Below are 21,500 nucleotides of genomic sequence, written 5' to 3' on the forward strand. Positions count from 1 at the left end.
CTCTCTGGACATTTTCTTAAGAATTGTCCAATTCTTCCTCAAGCTTTCAAACCATCGGGAGAACATCTGGGTGACGGCCGAGGATGTCACCCAGACTCCCAGGTACCTTTTTCTTCGTCTGACAGAGTACTGATACAAACGATGATTTCCTTTGAGAACCAGGTCTTATCAACATTGGCGTTCATTGACTGTGGGTTTGCTGCTAACTTTATTGATTCGGGACTGGTTCTGCAGTTAGGGATAGGGACAGTTAGTTTAGAAAGCCCCATTGAAATCATTGCCCTTGACAAGACACCGTTAGCTTACAATTTGGTCAATAGAGCAATGGTGGATTTCACTCTCCAAGTGGGAGCACTCCACTCTGAATCCATCTCCTGTTTTGTGATGGATAATTTACCAGCTGGATTGGTACTGGGGTTTCCATGGTTGCAGACTCACAATCCAGTTATTGATTGATGTCTGAAGGAGATTGTGAAATGGAGTCCCAACTGTTCTAAGAAATGTCTAAAAATGTACTAATATGCTCTGCTACTCTGGAGGGTCTTCCGGGGTACCTAAAGGACTTTGGATATGTAATCTCGGAAAAAAAGGTGGAGATACTACCTCCCCATCGTCCCTATGATTGTGTTATTGAAATTTTTCCTGGTGCCAATTTGCCAAAAGCTCGCCTATATAATTTGTCTGGGACTGAACGGACCGCCATGAAAGAATATGTTTACGGAAGGGTCGTATCCGTCCTTCCGCCTCCCCTGTAGCTGTTGGATTTTTCTTTGTTAAAAAAAAAGATGGAGGTCTCCGTTCCTGCCTTGATTTCCGAGAACTAAACAAGATCACGGTTAAAAATACCTACCCATTTCCACTCATCACTAACCTATATAATCAGCTTCTGGGGGCCAGGGTATTTTCTAAACTTGATCTTAGTGGGGCTTACAATTTGATACGCATCCGGAAGGGTGATGAGTGGGAGACGGCGGTTTTAACGTCTGAGGGTCTGTTTGAAAACCTTGTCATGCCTTTCGGATTATCTAATGCACTTGCTGTGTTTCAGAATTTTATTAATGATATTTTCTCTGATTGCATTGGAAGATTGGTTGTAGTATACCTCGATGACATTTTAATTTTCTCGCCAGACTTGGACACTCACCAAGAACATGTCCGTTGGTGTTAGAGACTAAGGGAGAACTCTCTGTTTGCTAAATTAGAGAAATGTGTTTTTTCTGTTCAGGAAATCTTTCTTTGGGTTTATCTTGTCAGCAGAAGCTTTTAAAATGTACCCTGGAAACGTGCAGGCCATAATTGGGTTCAACCTCGTGATCTTAAGGCTTTGCAGCGTTTTCTGAGATTCACCAACTATTATAGAAAATTTTTCAAGGGGTTTTCACAAATTGCTAAACCACTTACTGACCTTACACTTAAGGGGGCGAATCTCAAGGTTTGGTCGCCGGGGGCTATCGGTGCTTTTGAAAGATTGAAAGAGTGTTTTATGTCCACACCCATTCTGATCCAACCTGATCTCCATGAACCGTTCATTGTGGAGGTGGATGCTTCGGAGACTGGAGTGGGGGCAGTCTTATCACAGGGGCCCAAAACTCTGACTAACCTGCGTCCAAGTGCTTTTTCTTTCTAAAAAAAATTTTCACCGACAGAGGGAAATTGTGATGCTGGGAATCAGGAGTTACTTGCCGTCAAATTAGCCTTTGAGGAATGGAGGAATTTTTTTTGGGGGGGCTGTTCATCCAGTTACGGTGATCATGAATCAGAAGAATTTAGCTTACATTGAATCGGCTACAAGGTTAACTCCTAGACAGGCTAGATGGTCCTTGTTTTTCTCTCAATTTAATTTTTCAAATACATTCAGGCCAGGGTCTAAGAATGTGAAAGCTGATGCTTTATCTCATAGTCTAGATTCCATTTCTCCTCCAGAACCTCCATCCTCTATTATTCCTCAGGGTATTGTACTGTCTATGGTAACCTTGGAGCTGGAAGAGGAGATTCTTAAAGCCCAGTCGTTGTCTCCTTCTACTTCCCCGGGGTCCAAATTATTTGTGCCTGTGTACCTAAGGTTGCGAGTGTTACAGGAATTTCATGATTCCGTTTTGAGTGGCCATCCTGGGGTTACTGCCACAAGGAAAGCCATCACTAGACTGTTTTTGGTGGCCATCCATGCATAAGGATATTAAAGATTTTGTATCTGCTTGTGATGTCTGTGCACACGCCTAAGTCAGTCATAGCCGGCTGGCTGAGGATTTCGCTCCATTGCCTATTCCATGTGTGGGGATGCACGCATCCCATAAGCAAAGCATCACAGAAGCTAAGCATCAAGAAAAAGCAGTTAATTCCTTGCCATGGAATAACATCCATCTTCTCTCTTCACACAGGTATCCATCGCATTCATCTCCTGCATTGATCCTGCATGTATTCACTCTATTCTTTGTCAGCAAGCAGCCTTTAATGGTATCCATCTCCTTCAACTCCTGCATTGATCCTGCATGTATTCACTCTATTCTTTGTCAGCAAGCAGCCTCTAATGGTATCCATCTCATTAAACTCCTGCATTGATCCTGCATGTATACATTCTATGTCATCAAGCAGCCTCTAATGGTATCCAACTCTGCTTGCTGTCTGTCATCTGCCGCTTTACCATCTAGCAACATATCTTAATGTGCCTGTTAAATTGGTATAATTCCTTTGTTGCATTGTACTTAATACTCACTGTTGTATATCCGTGACTGGGATCACTCTAGATGTTATCTGGTTGAAGGTGCTATAGCATATAGATGTAGCTAGGACCAATGTCTTTGATCATCTAGCCACCCACTGGTGTGTTGGCCCCAGCTGCCAAATTATCCCAAACCAGCTCCCACAATCCATCTCTCCTGACCCTGTAGGGTGGGCTGTTATGAATGAGTCACCGGTGAAGGAAAAAATAAAAATGCAAGCTAAGTCCAGAAAACCGGAGAGGTTGGTAGCTAGCGGATTGCAGACCCCTGATCCTATTCACAACAACTAACAGTAGCCGTGGAGCATTCCTACGGTGGTCCTAGACGCCTCTTCACAGCCGGAGAACTAAATAAGCCTAAAGAAAGAAAGGGGAAATCTAAACTGCCCCAGAGCAGACCCCAAAGCAATAGACAGCCCCCAACATGTATTGTCGGTGAAAACAGATGAAAACACAAACACAGACAGAAAGACAGGCAGAGCAAACGATGGGGCCCAACTAACTAGATAGGGAAGGACAGAAAAGATGCTGGATGCAATCCGCAAAAACCCTACCAAAAATGTCCCAACACGTCTGATAGGAAAAACGGCCCTGAAGTCACTAGACTTCAAAATCCCTATATCAGCACTCCGATATATTCTGAAGACAGAGCAAAAGGGATTTAACCGATCAGGGACAAAAATGGAAATTCAGCAGAGCCCCAGCTGGGGCTGGCAGAACACAAAACTAAGCAAATCAGACAAAATCTCATGGAACAATAACAGAGCAAAACTTAGCTTTAGAAGACAGGAACTGAACTGGAGGCCAGAGCTCAGAGCAGAGAAATCACCAGCAACCCTACAGGGCGTCGGCTGCCTTATATCCACTCAGAGATTCCGGATGTCCAATCGCAATCCACCTGTTCAGGTGACAGGTTTCTCCCATCCAAATCAGTTTCACCACCTCCGTTCACCAGCAGAGGGAGTTCATCGGACATCAAAGGTGAACGAGAAAATGAGCTCACAACAGTGGGCTATATATTTAAAAACATTCTAAGGGGTACACGCATGTGTGGGGTTGCGCGCATCCCATAAGCAAAGCATCACAGAAGCCAAGCATCAAGAAAAAGCAGTTATTCCATGGCAAGGAATTAACATCCATCTTCTCTCCTCACACAGGTATCCATCTCATTCATCTCCTGCATTGATCCTGCATGTATTCACTCTATTCTTTGTCAGCAAGTAGCCTTTAATGGTATCCATCTCCTTCAACTCCTGCATTGATCCTGCATGTATTCACTCTATTCTTTGTCAGCAAGCAGCCTCTAATGGTATCCATCTCATTCAACTCCTGCATTGATCCTGCATGTATTCATTCTATTCTATGTCATCAAGCAGCCTCTAATGGTATCCAACTCTGCTTGCTGTCTGTCATCTGCCGCTTTACCAACTAGCAACATCTTAATGTGCCTGTTAAATTGGTATAATACCTTTTGTTGCATTGTACTTAATTCTCACTGTTGTATATCCGTGACTGGGATCACTCTAGATGTTATCTGGTTGAAGGTGCTATAGCATATAGATGTAGCTAGGACCAATGTCTTTGATCATCTAACCACCCACTGGTGTGTTGGCCCCAGCTGCCAAATTATCCCAAACCAGCGCCCACAATCCATCTCTCCTGACCCTGTAGGATGGGCTATATATTTAAAAACATTCTAAGAGGTACACGCATGTGTGGGGCTGCGCGCATCCCATAAGCAAAGCATCACAGAAGCTAAGCATCAAGAAAAAGCTGTTATTCCATGGCAGTTAGGGCAGGAGTCGGGTAACCTACACTTTGCTCTCCCTCTTATCCATGTGCTTTATTTCTATCCGCCTGTGGTCCCTTTCCATCAACATTCACTGCCCCATCCCCCTCCATCATGACTCGTACTCATCAGCCTCTCTATACTTCCCTCTCCCATGCACTTCTCACCTTCCTGAAAAACCTCAATCCATCTTGCCCAAACACATCACACAAAATTTTTTTTACAATTCCAATAACTACTTGCTCTTTATTTTCCTACTCCTACTGATCTCAGGGGACATCTCCCCCAACCCTGGTCCACCATCCCCCAACCTCAACCCCTACCCCACCTCAAATCGAAACCTTAATAACCTTATTAATATTAGCTGCACTCCTTCATCTTCTTTTAATTGTGCCCTCTGGAATACACGGTCTGAATGTAACAAACTTCCTTTCCTACACAATTACTTTCTGAACAACTCTCTCAATCTGTTGGCCCTCACTGAAACCTGTATTCAGGATTCTGACACTGTCTCCCCTGCTGTCATTTACCATGGTGGCTTACAATTCTCCCATTCCCCGAGACCCACAAACAGACATGGTGGAGTCGTCTTACTCCTGTCCCCACAATGCACTTTCCAGGTCATCCCCCCAGTTCCATCACTCTAATTACCTTCTTTTGAGGTCCACGCCATCAGGCTCTTCCGTCCCCTCTCCCTCAGAGTAGCGGTCATATACCGGCCCCCAGGCTCACCCACCCACTTCCTTGACAATTTCTCTGCCTGGCTGCTGCACTTCATGTCCTCAGAACTCCCAACCCTTATCTTGGGAGACTTCAGCGTCCCCATTAACAACCCCACTTCCACATCTGCATCCCAGCTTCTATCACTAACCACTTCTCTCGGCCTCTCACAGCTCTCAACCTCTGAAACACACATAGACGGTAACACCCTTGACCTGGTCTTTGTCTGGCTCTGTTCAATCTCCTACCTAGTTATCTCACTGCTTCCCCTCACTGACCACAACATTCTCTCCTTCACGCTCACAAATCCTCGCAGACCCCAACACACTCCTACCTACCACACATTCAGAAATCTACAAGCCATTAACCCTCATACACTTGCAGACTTCCTACACTCATTATTGTCCCCAATCTTCTCTTTTTCCTGTCCTGATCTGGCTGTACATCACTACAACGACACTCAGAACCCCACCCCACCCTCAGAACCACCAAGCACAGAGTAACACAGCCCTGGGTCACATCGCAAACCCGATCTCTCCAGCGGTGCTCTAGGTGTGCTGAACAATCATGGAGGAAAACCAGCACACCAGAAGACTTCACCCACTTCAAATTTTTGTTGAGATTCTGTAATTCTGCCCTTCACCTCGTCAAACAGACCTACTTCACCACCCTGATCTTACTATCCAACAACCCCAAGAAACTTTTTGACACCTTTAACTCTCTAATCAGACACTGAAAGCACAAGCCCCTATCACAGACATTTATGCTGACGACCTGGCCTCCCACTTCATAAAGAAAATAGATAATATCCGTCTGGAAATCCGCTCCCAGCCCCCAGGGGCAGTGACTCCCATCCCTCCCTGCATTTCCCCTGGCTCACTCTCCATATTTGATCCCATCACAGAAGAAGTCGTCTCCAGGCTCCTCTTCTCATCTGACTACATGCAATTTTGACCCCATTCTCTCACATATCCTTCAGTCTCTTTCTCCAGTCGTCCCAACTCGCCTAACTACAATCGTTAATCTGTCCCTCTCATTGGGCATTTTCCCCTCCTCATTCAAACTCTCTATCATTACTTCATTATTAAAGAAACACGCTCTCGACCCATCGTGCACAAATGACTACACACCAGTCTCCAATCTCCACTTCATCTCTAAACTCTTTGAGCGCCTGGTCTGCTCCCGCCTTACCCGTTACCTCTCCACTCACTCCCTCCTAGACCCTTCACAGTCCGGCTTCCGCCCCTACATTCGATAGAAACTGCACTCATCAATGTGACCAATGACCTTCTGACATCAAAATGTAACAGGACCACTCTATGCTTATTCTTCTCGACTAGAGTTGAGCGACTTTGGTCGGATTGGGTTTCATGAAACAAAATTTGTTTCAGATGAAACTGGTCCGACTAGGGCAAAAAAAGTCGGCGTTTCGTCCGAAACCCGACCCCAATGCAAGTCAATGGGGAATAAAAGTCGGCATTGAGTGGATGAATGTCATCCGCTCAATGCCGACTTTTATTTCCCATTGACTTGCATTGGGGTCGGGTTTCGGACGAAACTCCGACTTTTTTTTGCCCTAGTCGGTCCAGTTTCATCTGAAACAAATTTTGTTTCATGAAACCCGATCCGACCAAAGTCGCTCAACTCTATTCTCGACCTTTCTGCAGCTTTCGACACTGTTGATCACCACCTCCTAATCTCTAGGCTTCAGTCTCTAGGCATTAAGGACACTGCTCTCTACTGGTTCTCTTCATATCTTTCGGACTGCTCCTTCAGTGTTCTGTTCGCTGGCTCCACTTCCTCTCCTTTTCCTCTCACTGTTGGGGTACCTCAGGGCTCAGTCCTTGGCCCCCTTCTCTTCTCTTTCTACACGGCCCCAATTGGACAGACCATCAGCTGATTTGGCTTTCAGTACCATCTTTATGCTGATGACACAGAACTATACACGTCATCCCCCGACCTTACCCCCCGCTGTATTACAAAACGCCAATAACTGTGTCCGCAGTCTCCAACATCATGTCCGCTCTCCATCTGAAACTCAACCTTTTCAAAACTGAGCTTCTTCTGCTCCCGCTATCTACTAACCTAAGTGAATGTATACCGTGTGCACTACTAGAGTAGGTGTCTTAGTAGGTTCCCACACTGTATATAGAAATATAATAAACTAGGCACTCAACTTATGCTGAATAGTAGTGGTTTTTAAAAACGTGGCATAAGTTGAGTACCTAGTTTATTACATTACTAACCTCTATAAATCTGACATTTCCCTCTCTGTGGATGGCACCATAATAACATCTCAGCAGCAGGCGTGCTGTCTGGGTGTTATGTTTGACACCAATCTCTCCTTCACCTCTCATATCCAATCTCTTGCCCGCTCTTGCTGCTTACACCTAAAGAAGATCTCTAGAATCCGCCCTTTTCTCACCATGGAAACAACAAAATCCCTCACTGTTGCCCTGATCCACTCCCGCCTGGTCTACTGTAACGCTGTATTAATTGGCCTCCCCCTCACTCAACTTTCCCCTCTCCAGTCCATCCTTAATTCAGGAGCCAGGGTCATCCACCTGGCTAATCGGTACTCGGACACGTCCGCTCTTCACCAGTTGTTACACTGGCTGCCCATTCACTACAAGATCCAATTCAAAGTACTTGTTCTCACCCACAAAGCTCTCCTCAGTGCGGCACCCCCTTACATCTCCTCCCTCATTTCTGTCTATTGGCCTAGCCGATCGCTGCGCTCTGCAAATGACTTTCGACTAACCTCTGCACTAGTCCGTACCTCCCACTCCCGTCTCCAAGACCTCCCACGTTTCGCCAATCCTCTGGAATGCACTACCCCAAGAAATTAGGACCAGCCACAACTTGCACAGTGTTAGGCGCTCCTTCAAAACACATTTGTTCAGAGCAGCCTATCACGTTCCCTAATCAAAGTAATTTTATGTGAAAGTGTGTTTGTGTAGCCCATTCACTATTTTTATCTATCCCCCACCCTCTCAAGATGGCTGGTCCATCGTGAATACATCATTGTAACTACACACCTGTACTTTGTATCTCCCACACCTCATTGTAGATTGTAAGCTCTCACGAGTAGGGTCGTCTTATTTTTCTTTAATAATATTATTGTTAACGTTGTTACTTATGACTGTTGTGTTTGAAACTGTTTAACTGTAAAGCGCTGCAGAATATGTTGGCGCTATATAAATAAAGATTATTATTATTCCAGAAAGACCACGGACTCATTTGTCCATGGATTTTATTACAGATTTGCTCTGTCTGATGGGAAGACTGCTATTTGGGTGGTAGCTAATTGATTCAGCAAACAAGCTCATTTTGTTCCTTTGTCAGGATTACCTAATCCAGAGACACTCTCCAGGTTGTTTTTCTCATATTGTAAGGTTACATGGCATCCCTCTGAACATTGTGTCTGACAGAGGAGTACAATTTGTCTCTAAATTTAGAAGAGCTTTTTGCAATAAACTAGGGTTTGACTTGTCATTTTCATCTTCTTATAACCCTGAAACCAATGGTCAGACTGAGAGGGACAAATCAATCGTTGGAACAAATTTAAAGGTGTTTTGTGGCAACGCGACAGGAGGACTGGTCTTCCTTTTTACCTCTCGCTGAGTTTGCGTTCAACAGTCAAGTAAATCAACCTACCGGAACCTCATCATTCTTTTGTAATTATGGTTTTCATCCCCTTTTTGGCGAATTTTCTAGGATTAGTTCTGAATGCCCTGGGGTGGAGGTCGCCGTGAAGAGACTTGGGGATGTCTGGACGGAGGTTCAAAAGAATATTGGGACTGCCCTAATTCAGGCAGACACAAAAATAGAAGCTACGTCCAGAAAACCAGAGAAGTTGGCAACTATCAGATTGCAGACCCCTGGACCTATCAACACAACTAGCAGTAGCCGTGGGGGGTTCCTACGGTGCCCTAGACCCCTCGATCACAGCCAGAGAGCTAAATAGCCTAAAGACAGAAAAGGAAATCTAAACTGCCCCAGAGCAGACCCCAAAGTAAAAGGCAGCCCCCAACATATAATGACTGTGAAGCAAGATGAAAAAACACTCACACAGATAGAAAGATAGGCTGAGCAAACGATGGGGCCCAAGCTAACTAAACAGAACAGGAAAGGAAGGTTGCTGTCTGCAATCTGCCAAAACCCTATCAAAGACATAAGCCAACAAGCTGATATGGAAAAAGACCCTGAAGCAGCTAGGCTTCAAAAACTAAATCAGCACTCAGGCATTTTCAGAAGACAGAGCTAAAGGAATTCAGCTCACCCCAGCAGGGAATGGCAGAAATCCAGAAAAACAAAGCAAAACAAAGTCAAAGCACAAATGCAAAAAGCCGAGCAGAAAACTTAGCTTTAGAAGAGCAGGAATTCAGACTGGTCTCCAAGGATCCCACAGAGAAATCACCCGCAGGGCAGAAGGACGTTGGCAGCCTTATATCCAGTCAGTAACTCCACTCAGCCAGTCATCATCATTAGGCTCAGGTGTTTGATAATCAGGCTCACTACCTTTCTTTACCAGAAGAGGGAGTTCCTCGGGCCTCAGTAGTGAAGGGGAAAATGAACTCACAACAGTACCTCCCCCTTGAGGAGGGGTCACCGAACCCTCAACCACGCCACCAGGGCGATCAGGGTGAGCCCGATGAAAGGCACGCACCAATCTTTTGGCATGAATATCAGAGGCAGAGACCCAGGAATTATCCTCCTGACCATAACCCTTCCACTTAACCAAATACTGGAGTCTCCGTCTAGCCAGACGGGAATCCAGTACTTTCTCTACCTCATATTCCATGTTACCTTCAACCAATACAGGGTCTGGAGGTGCCACCCCAGGAACTACAGGTTCAACAAACCTTTTCAACAAAGATTTATGGAACACATTATGGATTTTAAATGTGACAGGAAGAGCCAAACGAAAAGAGACTGGATTAATAATCTCCAAAATCTTGTAAGGTCCAATAAATCTAGGCTTAAACTTAGGAGAAGCCACCTTCAGAGCAATATTTTTTGATGATAACCACACTATATCACCGACCTTAAACTGGGGACCAATGGTCCTATGTCGGTTGGAAAACCGCTGGGCCTTTTCCTGGGAGAGAGAGAACTTATCCACCACTTGGTCCCAGATCTGGTGCATTCTCTCCACCACAGTGTCAACACCAGGGCAGGCAGAAGGCTCCACCTGCCCTGAAGAAAATCGAGGATGAAACCCAAAGTTACAAAAAAAAGGCGACATCAAAGTGGCAGAACTAGCTCTATTATTTAAAGCAAATTCGGCCAAGGGCAAAAATGAAACCCAATCATAGAATCATAGAATCGTAGAGTTGGAAGGGACCTCCTGGGCCATCTGGTCCAATCCCCTGCTCAAAGCAGGATTCGCTAAATCATCCCAGTCAGATGTCTGTCCAGCCTCTGTTTGAAGACTTCCATTGAAGGAGAACTCACCACTTCTCGTGGCAGCCTGTTCCACTCATTGATCACTCTAACTGTCAAAAAGTTTTTTCTAATATCTAATCTGTGTCTCCTCCCCTTGAGTTTCATCCCATTGCTTCTAGTCTTTCCTTGTGCAAATGAGAATAAAGTTGATCCTTCTACAATGTGACAGCCCTTTAGATATTTGTAGACAGCTATTAAGTCTCCTCTCAGTCTTCTCTTTTGCAAACTAAACATTCCCAAATCCTGCAACCTTTCCTCATAAGACAGGGTTTGCATCCTGGTCAGTGGAAATAAAACATCTCAAATACGACTCCAAGGTCTGGTTTGTTCTCTCTGTCTGCCCATTGGTCTGAGGGTGAAAAGCAGAGGAGAAGGACAACTGAATTCCCAGCTTGGAACAGAAAGTTCTCCAAAATCTAGACACAAACTGAACTCCTCTGTCAGATACAATGTTCTCAGGAATCCCGTGCAAGCGAACCACCTGTTGCAAAAACAGGGGCACCAACTCAGAGGAAGACGGCAACTTAGGGAGTGGTACAAGATGAACCATCTTAGAGAACCTATCACAAATCACCCAAATAACAGTCATCCTTTGAGAGACAGGCATATCAGAGATGAAATCCATTGAAATATGGGTCCATGGCCTCTTGGGGACAGGCAAAGGCATCAACAACCCACTAGAGCAAGAACACGATTTAGACCGGGAGCACGTCCCACAGGACTGCACAAAATTCCTGACATCACAAGACAAGGAGGGCCACCAAAAAGACCGACTCACCAGATCTCTAGTACCAAAAATACCTGGATGACCAGCCAAAGCAGAGCAATGAACTTCAGACATCACTCTCTTCTTCCACTGGTCAGGAACATACAACTTTCCACTGGGACAACGCTCAGGTTTGTCCTCCTGGAACTCTTCCAGAGCACGTCTCAAATCGGGCGAGATGGCAGAAAGAACTACCCCTTCGCCTAAGATGGTAGCAGGCTTGGTCACCACAGGAGAATCAGCAAAGAAGCTCCTAGAGAGGGCGTCTGCCTTGACATTCTTAGTTCCAGGAAGAAAAGAAACCACAAAATCAAAACGTGTAAAAAACAAGGCCCACCTAGCCTGTCTAGGGTTCAAGCGCTTAGCTGACTCTAGGTAAATCAAATTCTTGTGGTCAGTGAGGACCACGACTTGATGTCTAGCTCCCTCCAACCAATGTCTCCACTCCTCAAATGCCCATTTCATGGCCAACAGTTCCCGATTCCCCACATCATAGTTACGTTCAGATGGAGAGAACTTTCAGGAAAAGAAAGCACAGGGATTCATTTTAGATGTTACAGGATCCTTTTGGGACAAAACAGCTCCTGCACCAATCTCAGAAGCATCCACCTCTACCTGGAACGGAAGTGAGACATCAGGTTGCCGCAAAACCGGGGCGGAGGTGAATCTTCGCTTCAGCTCCTGAAAGGAAGAAACAGCCACCGGAGACCAATTTAACACATCAGCACCCTTCTTAGTCAAATCAGTCAATGGCTTGGCAATACTAGAAAATTTTGCTATACATTTCCGATAAAAATTAGCAAAACCCAAAAACTTCTGGAGGGCCTTCAAAGAAGTGGGCTGAACCCAATCGTAAATGGCCTGTACCTTGGCCGGGTCCATTTCAATAGTTGACGGGGACAAAATAAATCCCAAAAAAGAAATCCTCTGTGCTCCAAAAAGGCATTTAGATCCCTTGACACACAGGGAATTCTCCCTCAAGATCCGGAACACAGTCCGAACATGTTCCACATGAGAATCCCAATCCTTGGAGAAGATCAAAATATCATCCAGATAGATAATCAAAAATTTATCGACAAAATCTCGGAAAATATCGTTCATGAAGCACTGGAAGACAGAAGGGGCATTAGTGAGCCCAAAAGGCATCACCAGGTACTCAAAATGTCCCTCCGGAGTATTAAACGCCGTCTTCCATTCATCCCCATGCTTAATGCGAATAAGATTATACGCCCCCCCTGAGGTCAAGCTTGGTAAACCAGCAAGCACCTTTAACTCTGGAGAATAGATCAGAAATCAGGGGTAACGGCTACTGATATTTAACAGTAATTTTGTTGAGGGCACGATAATCAATACAAGGTCTTAATGATCCATCCTTTTTGGCTACAAAAAAAAAAACCGGCACCTAAGGGTGACGAGGATGGTCTAATATGACCCTTCTCCAACGCCTCCTTAATATAGGATCGCATAGCCTCGTGCTCGGGTACAGATAAATTAAAGAGCCGACCCTTGGGAAATTTACACCCCGGGCTCAGTTCAATTGCACAGTTATAACTCCTATGAGGAGGCAGAGACGCAGATTCATTCTCACTAAATACATCATAAAAGTCCGCCAAATAATCAGGAACATCATGCGACTGAGGAGAGGTGGAAAACACCGGAGCCTCACTAAAGGCACACCGACAACCCCAACTCGCCACAGACACAGATTTCCAATCCAAAACTGGATTATGAATTTGTAACCAGGGAAACCCCAGAACAATAGTATCATGCAGATTATGCAACACCAAAAATCTGCAATTTTCTTGATGGTCTGGGGCGACCCGCATTACCACCTGGGTCCAAAACTGAGGTTTATTTTTAGCCAAAGGAGTAGCATCAATCCCCCTCAAAGGGATAGGCGTCTGCAAAGGTGTCATCGGAAATCCACAACGTTTAGCAAAATCCAAGTCCATTAGGTTTAGGGCTGCTCCCGAATCCACTAAAGCCTTGGCGGAAAATGTGGACAGGGAGCAGATCAGCGTAATAGCCAGAAGAAACTTAGGTTGAACACCACCAACAGAAAACGTGTGTGCAAAGCTTTTCTCTCGTTTAGGACAGACAGAAAAAAGGCATCTCCACAGAAAAAACACAACTTATTACTCCTTCTGAACTCCTGATGCTGCTCTCTGGACAAAACTCTATCACATTGCATAGGTTCAGACATTTGTTCAACAGGTGGTAACACCTCTCGTGCAGCTTTGCGTTCGTGCAAACGCCGATCAACCTGAATGACTAATGACATAGAATCGTCAAGACCAGAGGGAACAGGAAATCCCACCATAGTATCTTTTACGGCTTCTGACAACCCCTTCCGAAAGAGAGCAGCCAAGGCATTATCATTCCAGGTAGTAAGTACTGCCCACTTTCGGAATTTTTGACAGTACAATTCTGCAGAATCACGACCCTGGTTCAATGCCAGCAGGGTCTTTTCAGCCTGATCAATGGCATTAGGTTCGTCATACAACAACCCCAAGGCCTGAAAAAATGCGTTCACATTAGTCAGAATAGGATCATCTGGTTTCAAAGAAAACGCCCAATCCTGGGGATCGCCACGCAGCAAAGAGATGACAATTTTAACCTGCTGCGCGGAGCTCCCTGACGAGTTAGGCTTCAAGGCAAAAAATAATTTACAATTATTTTTGAAATTCAAAAATTTAGACCGATCCCCAAAAAAATACATCAGGTGTAGGAATCTTTGGTTCAGCAGCATGTGAATGAGCAAGGTAGGCGGAAATTCCCCGCACTTCTGCAGCGAGCTGCTCCACACGATCAGACAATTGCTTTATCTCCATTGAGAGAAAAAAAATTTCCCCCTACGGCCTCAGAGATATAGAGGAAAAAATATACACACTTTTTTTTTTTTAAATTCTTTCCTGCTATAGAGTACCCTAGGATCTGCGGTATGGCGGGTGATTCTGTTATGATTGAGTCACCGTAGGAGGCAGACACAAAAATAGAAGCTACGTCCAGAAAACCAGAGAAGTTGGCAACTATCAGATTGCAGACCCCTGAACCTATCAACACAACTAGCAGTAGCCGTGGGGGGTTCCTACGGTGCCCTAGACCCCTCGATCACAGCCGGAGAGCTAAATAGCCTAAAGACAGAAAAGGAAATTTAAACTGCCCCAGAGCAGACCCCAAAGTAAAAGGCAGCCCCCAACATATAATGACGGTGAAACAAGATGAAAAAACACTCACACAGGCTGAGCAAACGATGGGGTCCAAGCTAACTAAACAGAACAGGAAAGGAAGGTTGCTGTCTGCAATCTGCCAAAACCCTATCAAAGACATAAGCCAACAAGCTGATATGGAAAAAGACCCTGAAGCAGCTAGGCTTCAAAAACTAAATCAGCACTCAGGTATTTTCAGAAGACAGAGCTAAAGGAATTCGGCTCACCCCAGCAGGGAATGGCAGAAATCCAGAAAAACAAAGCAAAACAAAGTCAAAGCACAAATGCAAAAAGCCGAGCAGAAAACTTAGCTTTAGAAGAGCATGAATTCAGACTGGTCTCCAAGGATCCCACAGAGAAATCACCCGCAGGGCAGAAGGGCGTTGGCAGCCTTATATCCAGTCAGTAACTCCACTCAGCCAGTCATCATCATTAGGCTCAGGTGTTTGATAATCAGGCTCACTACCTTTCTTTACCAGAAGAGGGAGTTCCTCGGGCCTCAGTAGTGAAGGGGAAAATGAACTCACAACAGTTCACTATCCCGGGTAATGGCCATGCCTACTTATCTGAGCAACTTCCATACCACTGCCAGACGTACATTCATCTTGTGAGGTTTGTGCTCCGTGCTCCCTGTGCCTTGAGTTATAGATGCTTGATCTGTTGCCTGACTTTGGACTTTGTTCTGACCATCCGCCTGTTTAACCCCTTCAGCTCTGATCCGTAATCCTCCCAGTACTCTGACCTCGGAACCTTACCTGACTACGCTTTTGTCTCTTCCTACTGTTTATTACGTACCCTCCTGGCTTCTGACCTCTGTCTCATGACTTCGCTGTGAGAAGTGACTAGCGTCACAGTGTCCTTGGTTCAGGCCCTGATGGTTCAGGGTAATCTGCCAGATCTGGATCACAGGCTTCTGCCTCCTCTGCTGTTGTGTCAACTCCCTCTGACTCCAGGTGGTGGGAAAGGTCAGAGAGGCCCAGCGCTTGCGCAATGCAGTACTTTGCTCTGCCCTCCACAGGGCAAAGAAGTATGCCTACGCAGAAGTGCACTGCCAGGAGCGATGAAGCAGGAAGGCAGTATCGCAAGACGATGGGAAGCGCCGGACCCAGACCTACGACACCCATCGGACCGGACCACGCCCCCCCGGGTAAGTATAGGAAAACTTATTTTTCTTATTTTGCAGGTCGGACCGGGGGCTTATCTACAGCATTATAGAATGTGCTGTAGATAAGCCCTGAAAGGCAGTGGTTGCATCTTATAGCTGCCAAAACAGTTGACAGGTTCCCTTTAAAGTCCCCCATGATGACAGTGGAAATGTCACAGGTATCAAGTTCAGAAATCATGTTGCCGACTGAAGCAGGAACTGGTTGTGTTTTGTCTGAGGGTGGTACACAAACACCACCTGACTGTGTGAACTTAAAAGAGGGGTACATAAGGGAGGTTCCGGGGGGATATAATATGGAAGGCATATTTTGAAGAAAGAAGGCGAAAATATTCACACAGTCTTTTCTCATATCTGGGTGTTTGAGGGGAAAAAAATCTCTAAGCCACCATACAAGAGAGCTGAAGCAGAAGTGATGTTTGACTGTATAGTCGAGTTTTAATAAGATCCAGAAGATTTATAGAAATGGAAATGAAGAAATTGGGAAATTATTGGATTTTGTTACACACAGGCTGAGATACACGGTGTGCAGAATTATTAGGCAAGTTGTGTTTGAGAAGATTCTTTTTATTATTGAACAACAACTATGTTCTCAATCAACCCAAAAGACTCATAAATATCAAAGCTTAATATTTTTGGAAGTTGGAGGATATCTGTTTGTGCAGGTAACTATTACTGTGCAGATTTATTAGACAACTTAATAAAAACTATATATATATATATATATATATATATATATATATATACCCATCTCACTTGTTAATTTTCACAAGGTAAACCAATATAACAACACAAAATTTAGAAATAAACATTTCTGACATTCAAAAACAAAAAAAAAATCGGAGACCAATATAGCCACCTTTTGTTTATGATGACACTCAAAAGCCTTCCATCCATGCTTGATCTGTTTACTATCAACATTCCGTGCAGCAGCTACCACCACAGCCTCCCAGACACTGTTCTGAGAGGTGTACTGTTTTCCCTCCCTGTAGATCTCACATTTTATGAGGGACCACAGGTTCTCTATGGGGTTCAGGTCAGGTGATCAAGGGGGCCATGTCATTATTTTTTCTTCTTTTAGACCTTTACTGGCCTGCCACGCTGTGGAGTATTTGGATGCATGTGACGGAGCATTGTCCTGCATGAAAATCATGTTTTTCTTGAACGATACTGACTTCTTCCTGTACCACTGCTTGAAGAAGGTGTCTTCCAGAAACTGGCAGTAGGTCTGGGAGTTGAGCTTCACTCCATCCTCAATCCGAAAAGGTCCCACAAGTTCATCTTTGATGATACCAGCCCATACCAGTACCCCACCTCCACCTTGCTGGTGTCTGAGTCGGAGTGGAGCTCTCTGCCCTTTACTGATCAAGCCTCGGGCCCATTCATTTGGCCCATCAAGAGTCACTCTCATTTCATCAGTCCATAACGCCTTAGAAAAATCAATCTTAAGATATTTCTTGGCCCAGTCTTGACGTTTTATCTTATGTTTCTTGTTCAAAGGTGGTCGTTGTCCAGCCTTCCTTAGCTTGGCCATGTCCCTGAGTATGGCACACCTTGTGCTTTTTGATACTCCAGTAACGTTGCAGCTCTGAAATATGGCAAAACTGGTGGCAAATGGCATCTTGGCAGCTAGACGCTTGATTTTCCTCAATTCATGGGCAGTTATTTTGCGCCTTTTTTTTTCATCAACACGCTTCTTGCGACCCTGTTGGATATTTGCCATGAAACGCTTGATTGTTCGGTGATCACGCTTCAGAAGTTTGGCAATTTCAAGACTGCTGCATCCCTCTGCTAGACATCTCACAATTTTTGACTTTTCAGAGTCCGTCAAATCTCTCTTCAGACCCACTTTACCAAAGGAAAGGAAGTTGCTTAATAATTAAGCACACCTTATATAGGGTGTTGATGTCATTAGACCACACCCCTCCTCGATACAGAGATGCAAATCACCTGATTTACATAATTGGCAGTTGGCTCTCAAGCCTATACAGCTTGTAGTAGGACAACATGTGTAAAAAAGATGATGTGATAAAAATACTCATTTGCCTAATAATTCTGCACACAGTGTATTCAGAGGCCTCAGTTGAAGCAGAAGGAAAAGGACTGCAATGAATGTTAATAAGATAAGCAAGGTTTCTGTGTGTATATGGGAGAGGAGAGGGGCTGATATGGATAGAGTGCACTGAATGTGTGAAAAGGTGGTGGATTTTGAAAGAAATAGCAGGTAAAAAATTTGACAAATAATCATGGAAAAAACAATTTGTAGCTAAAGTAAACTGGAAGCAAGTTTCTTTGATATGTAAAAGGAAGAAGATGGGAATGTAGGGGAGTTTGTTACACACTGACTGAGAGATTCATAGGCCACAGTTGACGTAGACAGGAGAAGGCTTTCCATGAATGCTAATAACATAAGCCGTGTTTCTGTGCTGCAGAAAAGAAGTTAAATTTATCAGTTCAAAGTGGTCAGAGTTAAGGGAGATGCCTCCTGCAGTTAGTAAAAGGAGAAGTGACAGAGAGCAGATGGTTCAGGGATTTGTAATAGCATCTACAGCATTGTAATGTGGGAATGGATGGTTTTGAGTATTTTAGGGATGTGAATAGAGCATGGAATCTGTATATGGGAGAAGAGAGCGCGGCTGACCTGGATAGAGTGCACTGAATATGTGAAGAGTGGTACATTTGGAAGAAAATAGCAGCTCAGACACGTATGACATAACTAATCATGGAAAAAAAGTTTGTAGCTAAAGTGAACTGGAAGCAAGTTTCTTTGAGTATCTTGCATAGTGTACCTGTCTCCTGCCCTGTCTAACTACCAGGTTTAAATGCTAGACCCTCTGATAATTTGGGCACTTTCTAAAGCTGTGGAAGAATGCTGTTAATTTTAATTCTAACTGAAGGGGAATATAACAAAGGGCTATTATTTTGCTCGAAAAAATCCCTGGAGAAGCCAAACATTAATAAAGTTCTGTTAATTACCAGCTATGTGCCCACGTTGCAGAAATGCTGCGGAATTATCCGCAGCATTTCCACAACTCCCTGCCGCAGGTAAAACTCACGCGAACAATTAGGAATATCAGTCTAACAAGAGGATTTTCATAGTGCTGCCCCTAGCTTCTCTCCCAGGATTAAAACAAACTCGGTCTGTATTCTCAAATATGGTTAGAATTTTTTTTCAATGCATAAAGCAAATAATTTGCCATAATTTAATGTCATTGTTTCAAAAGCGGTCTATAATTCTTAACATTTTGTTCGGTTTTGCTGAGCACTGTATTCTTACTTTACTTTATTATTATTCGTTAAGATGGTACATTGGCTCATCTTCCTCACAGGTCCCTACAATATCAGATCCTCTCGGGTGATATTTTCTATTTAAGAGAATTTTCCTGATTGACCCATCAAGGATGGATAGGGACAGGGACAAGATGGCGGAGAAGATATTACACCTGACCCTGGAGATCCTCTTCCGGCTTACTGGAGAGGTGAGAGATTCTGATGACGTCACATTACATCATTCTTATCTATGGGAATAACAGGTGATTTAGTAAATTTTATGAAGCAGATATAGAATTCTCCTCGAATTTTATGCTTCATGCAAATGCAGCAAAATCATGCCCAGCTGGCAAAAATAGAATTAATACTGCCCATCTGTTCTGCCACTCTCGCAGCCCACTATCTAGGCCTCATCGCCTCTCATTTTTGCCTGCTCTCACCACATGTAAGGTAACGCACGTCATAACGTTGTGGCGGTACTACCTGCATCAGACGGTAGACCATACAGTAACATTAGAGACCTACTAAGTTAAACAGGTGAATGTAGGATGCGTGCATTGAGGGAAGAAAAAATAAGAGGCATGGAGGAATGTACAGAGGGCTGCAAATGTGGCAGAACAGGTGGGCTTTGAGGTATTAAATTTTTTTTTTCACATCTTATGTTACATTTATTCTGTGCTGAATTCTGGAGAGACCATAATAATCATTCAATTTGCATCACATAACTTTGATGTAAATCTAACTTTCTTGTTAAATACGAATGATGTGCTGAATTTGAATTTCGACAGACATAACTACAGAGGTGAGAGGCTCGGTTATTGTCTATAGTGAAATTTCTTATTGTGTCTCTCCATAACCAGGATTACACAGTAGTGAAGAAGACCTCTAGTGAGCGTTGTCAGGACCCTGTGTCTGAGGGATGGGGAAGACCCCTGAGCCCAATCACGGGGCCTCCACCTCACCCCCTGATACATGAGGACATCAATAACCAGAAGATCCTAGAACTCACATACAAGATGATTGAGCTGCTGACTGGAGAGGTGACACTGCTGGGAATGCTGGGATATTATACAGTAACGCTATGAAGGGATCGGGGGATGACAGTATCATTGTATGTGTCAGGTTCCTATAAGGTGTCAGGATGTCACCGTCTATTTCTCCATGGAGGAGTGGGAGTATTTAGAAGGACATAAAGATGTGTATGAAGATGTCATGATGGAGGTTCCCCAGCCCCTCACATCACCAGGTAATAGACAGGACCAAATACACATGGCCTATAATTATGTGTATGTAAAGAATGAATTCAGTCCCTGTATGTGTTGCCTCCAGTTCTATCCAATAAGAAGACAACAGCAGAGAGATGTCCTCGTCCTCTTCTTCCACAGGACTGTAAACAAGAAGATCCCAATGTTCCTCAGGATGATCAGGTAGAAGTTGTTATGAAATCTCCCCTATGACGTGTAGACGTATGTGACGGTCTTTTGATTATTAAACTCTGTATTTGAATCTTTACTGGTATGGTGTTGATGACCTATCCTTAGGTTAGGTCATCAATATCTCATTCCTCGAAACAACATTACCCCCTTATATGCTATTGTCAATAATGACTGTGACATCTAATTAGTTATAAAGGTCAGAATGCTTCAATAGAGGAGTTTCGCATTGACAATTGATTTAACATTCATAGATTCAGAAGAAATGTTCTAGTATTAAAAAGACACATTGATGATTTTTGAGATTTTAGTCACCTCTTCTTCCTAAAAAATGGAACAAAAAGGTGTTGAAAAGTGATATCTTCCACAAAGTGGATACAATAAATTTTAAACCTAGTCCTAAAAAAAACAAAAAAAAAATATTCATCTCACACAAAAAAAAGAAAATTTACCGCTTTCAGGACATGATGACAAAATGCAATATGACCAGGAGAATAAAGTTATCATGTCATGCTTTACTGCACAGTGAATATCTAAATAATGAAACCACCCAAAATATGGCAGAATCTTTTTTTTTTTTTATTAATTTAAAACATTTTACATGACTTCTCCATCTGTCTGTGACTTTTACAATATTTGTCTCAGGGTGAAGATCTGACCCATATTAGTTCTACGGGGACATATGTGAGGGGTGATGAGCTGTATAATGAGGAGATTCCTACAGATAACCAACAAGGTGAGTAGTCTATTTCTGCACCCTCAGCTGTCACACTGTTGAGGAATCCAGTTTTTAGATTTGGCAATCATTTGCTTTTATTATATTGCGTTACTCTGTTCTAACATGGCATGAATGAAGATAACATGCATGGAAAAGGTCATTGTGATTATTATTATGATTATTATTGGGAATGCTGGTCACGAAGGTCTTGGAGGTAAGAGTCTTAGATACCAGATCATCATTAACACATGTGGTAGATCCACTCA

General features: G+C 43.9%; 1 protein-coding gene across 1 annotated transcript in view; it reads left to right on the forward strand.

The window, feature by feature from the left end:
* The window catches only part of LOC141055955 (uncharacterized), a 134,184-nt gene that overhangs the window by 105,491 nt on the left and 7,193 nt on the right, over positions 1-21,500 (forward strand). Inside the window, exons 16-21 of the mRNA XM_073552651.1 lie at positions 44-102; positions 2,379-2,454; positions 19,950-20,123; positions 20,206-20,329; positions 20,413-20,510; positions 21,162-21,252. Of these exons, the coding sequence (XP_073408752.1) occupies positions 44-102; positions 2,379-2,454; positions 19,950-20,123; positions 20,206-20,329; positions 20,413-20,510; positions 21,162-21,252 (622 nt within the window). The remainder of the gene's footprint in view (positions 1-43; positions 103-2,378; positions 2,455-19,949; positions 20,124-20,205; positions 20,330-20,412; positions 20,511-21,161; positions 21,253-21,500) is intronic.

Source organism: Dendrobates tinctorius, unplaced genomic scaffold (assembly GCF_039654945.1).
Source record: "Dendrobates tinctorius isolate UK_male_01 unplaced genomic scaffold, ASM3965494v1 ptg000192l, whole genome shotgun sequence".
Lineage (NCBI taxonomy): Eukaryota > Metazoa > Chordata > Amphibia > Anura > Dendrobatidae > Dendrobates > Dendrobates tinctorius.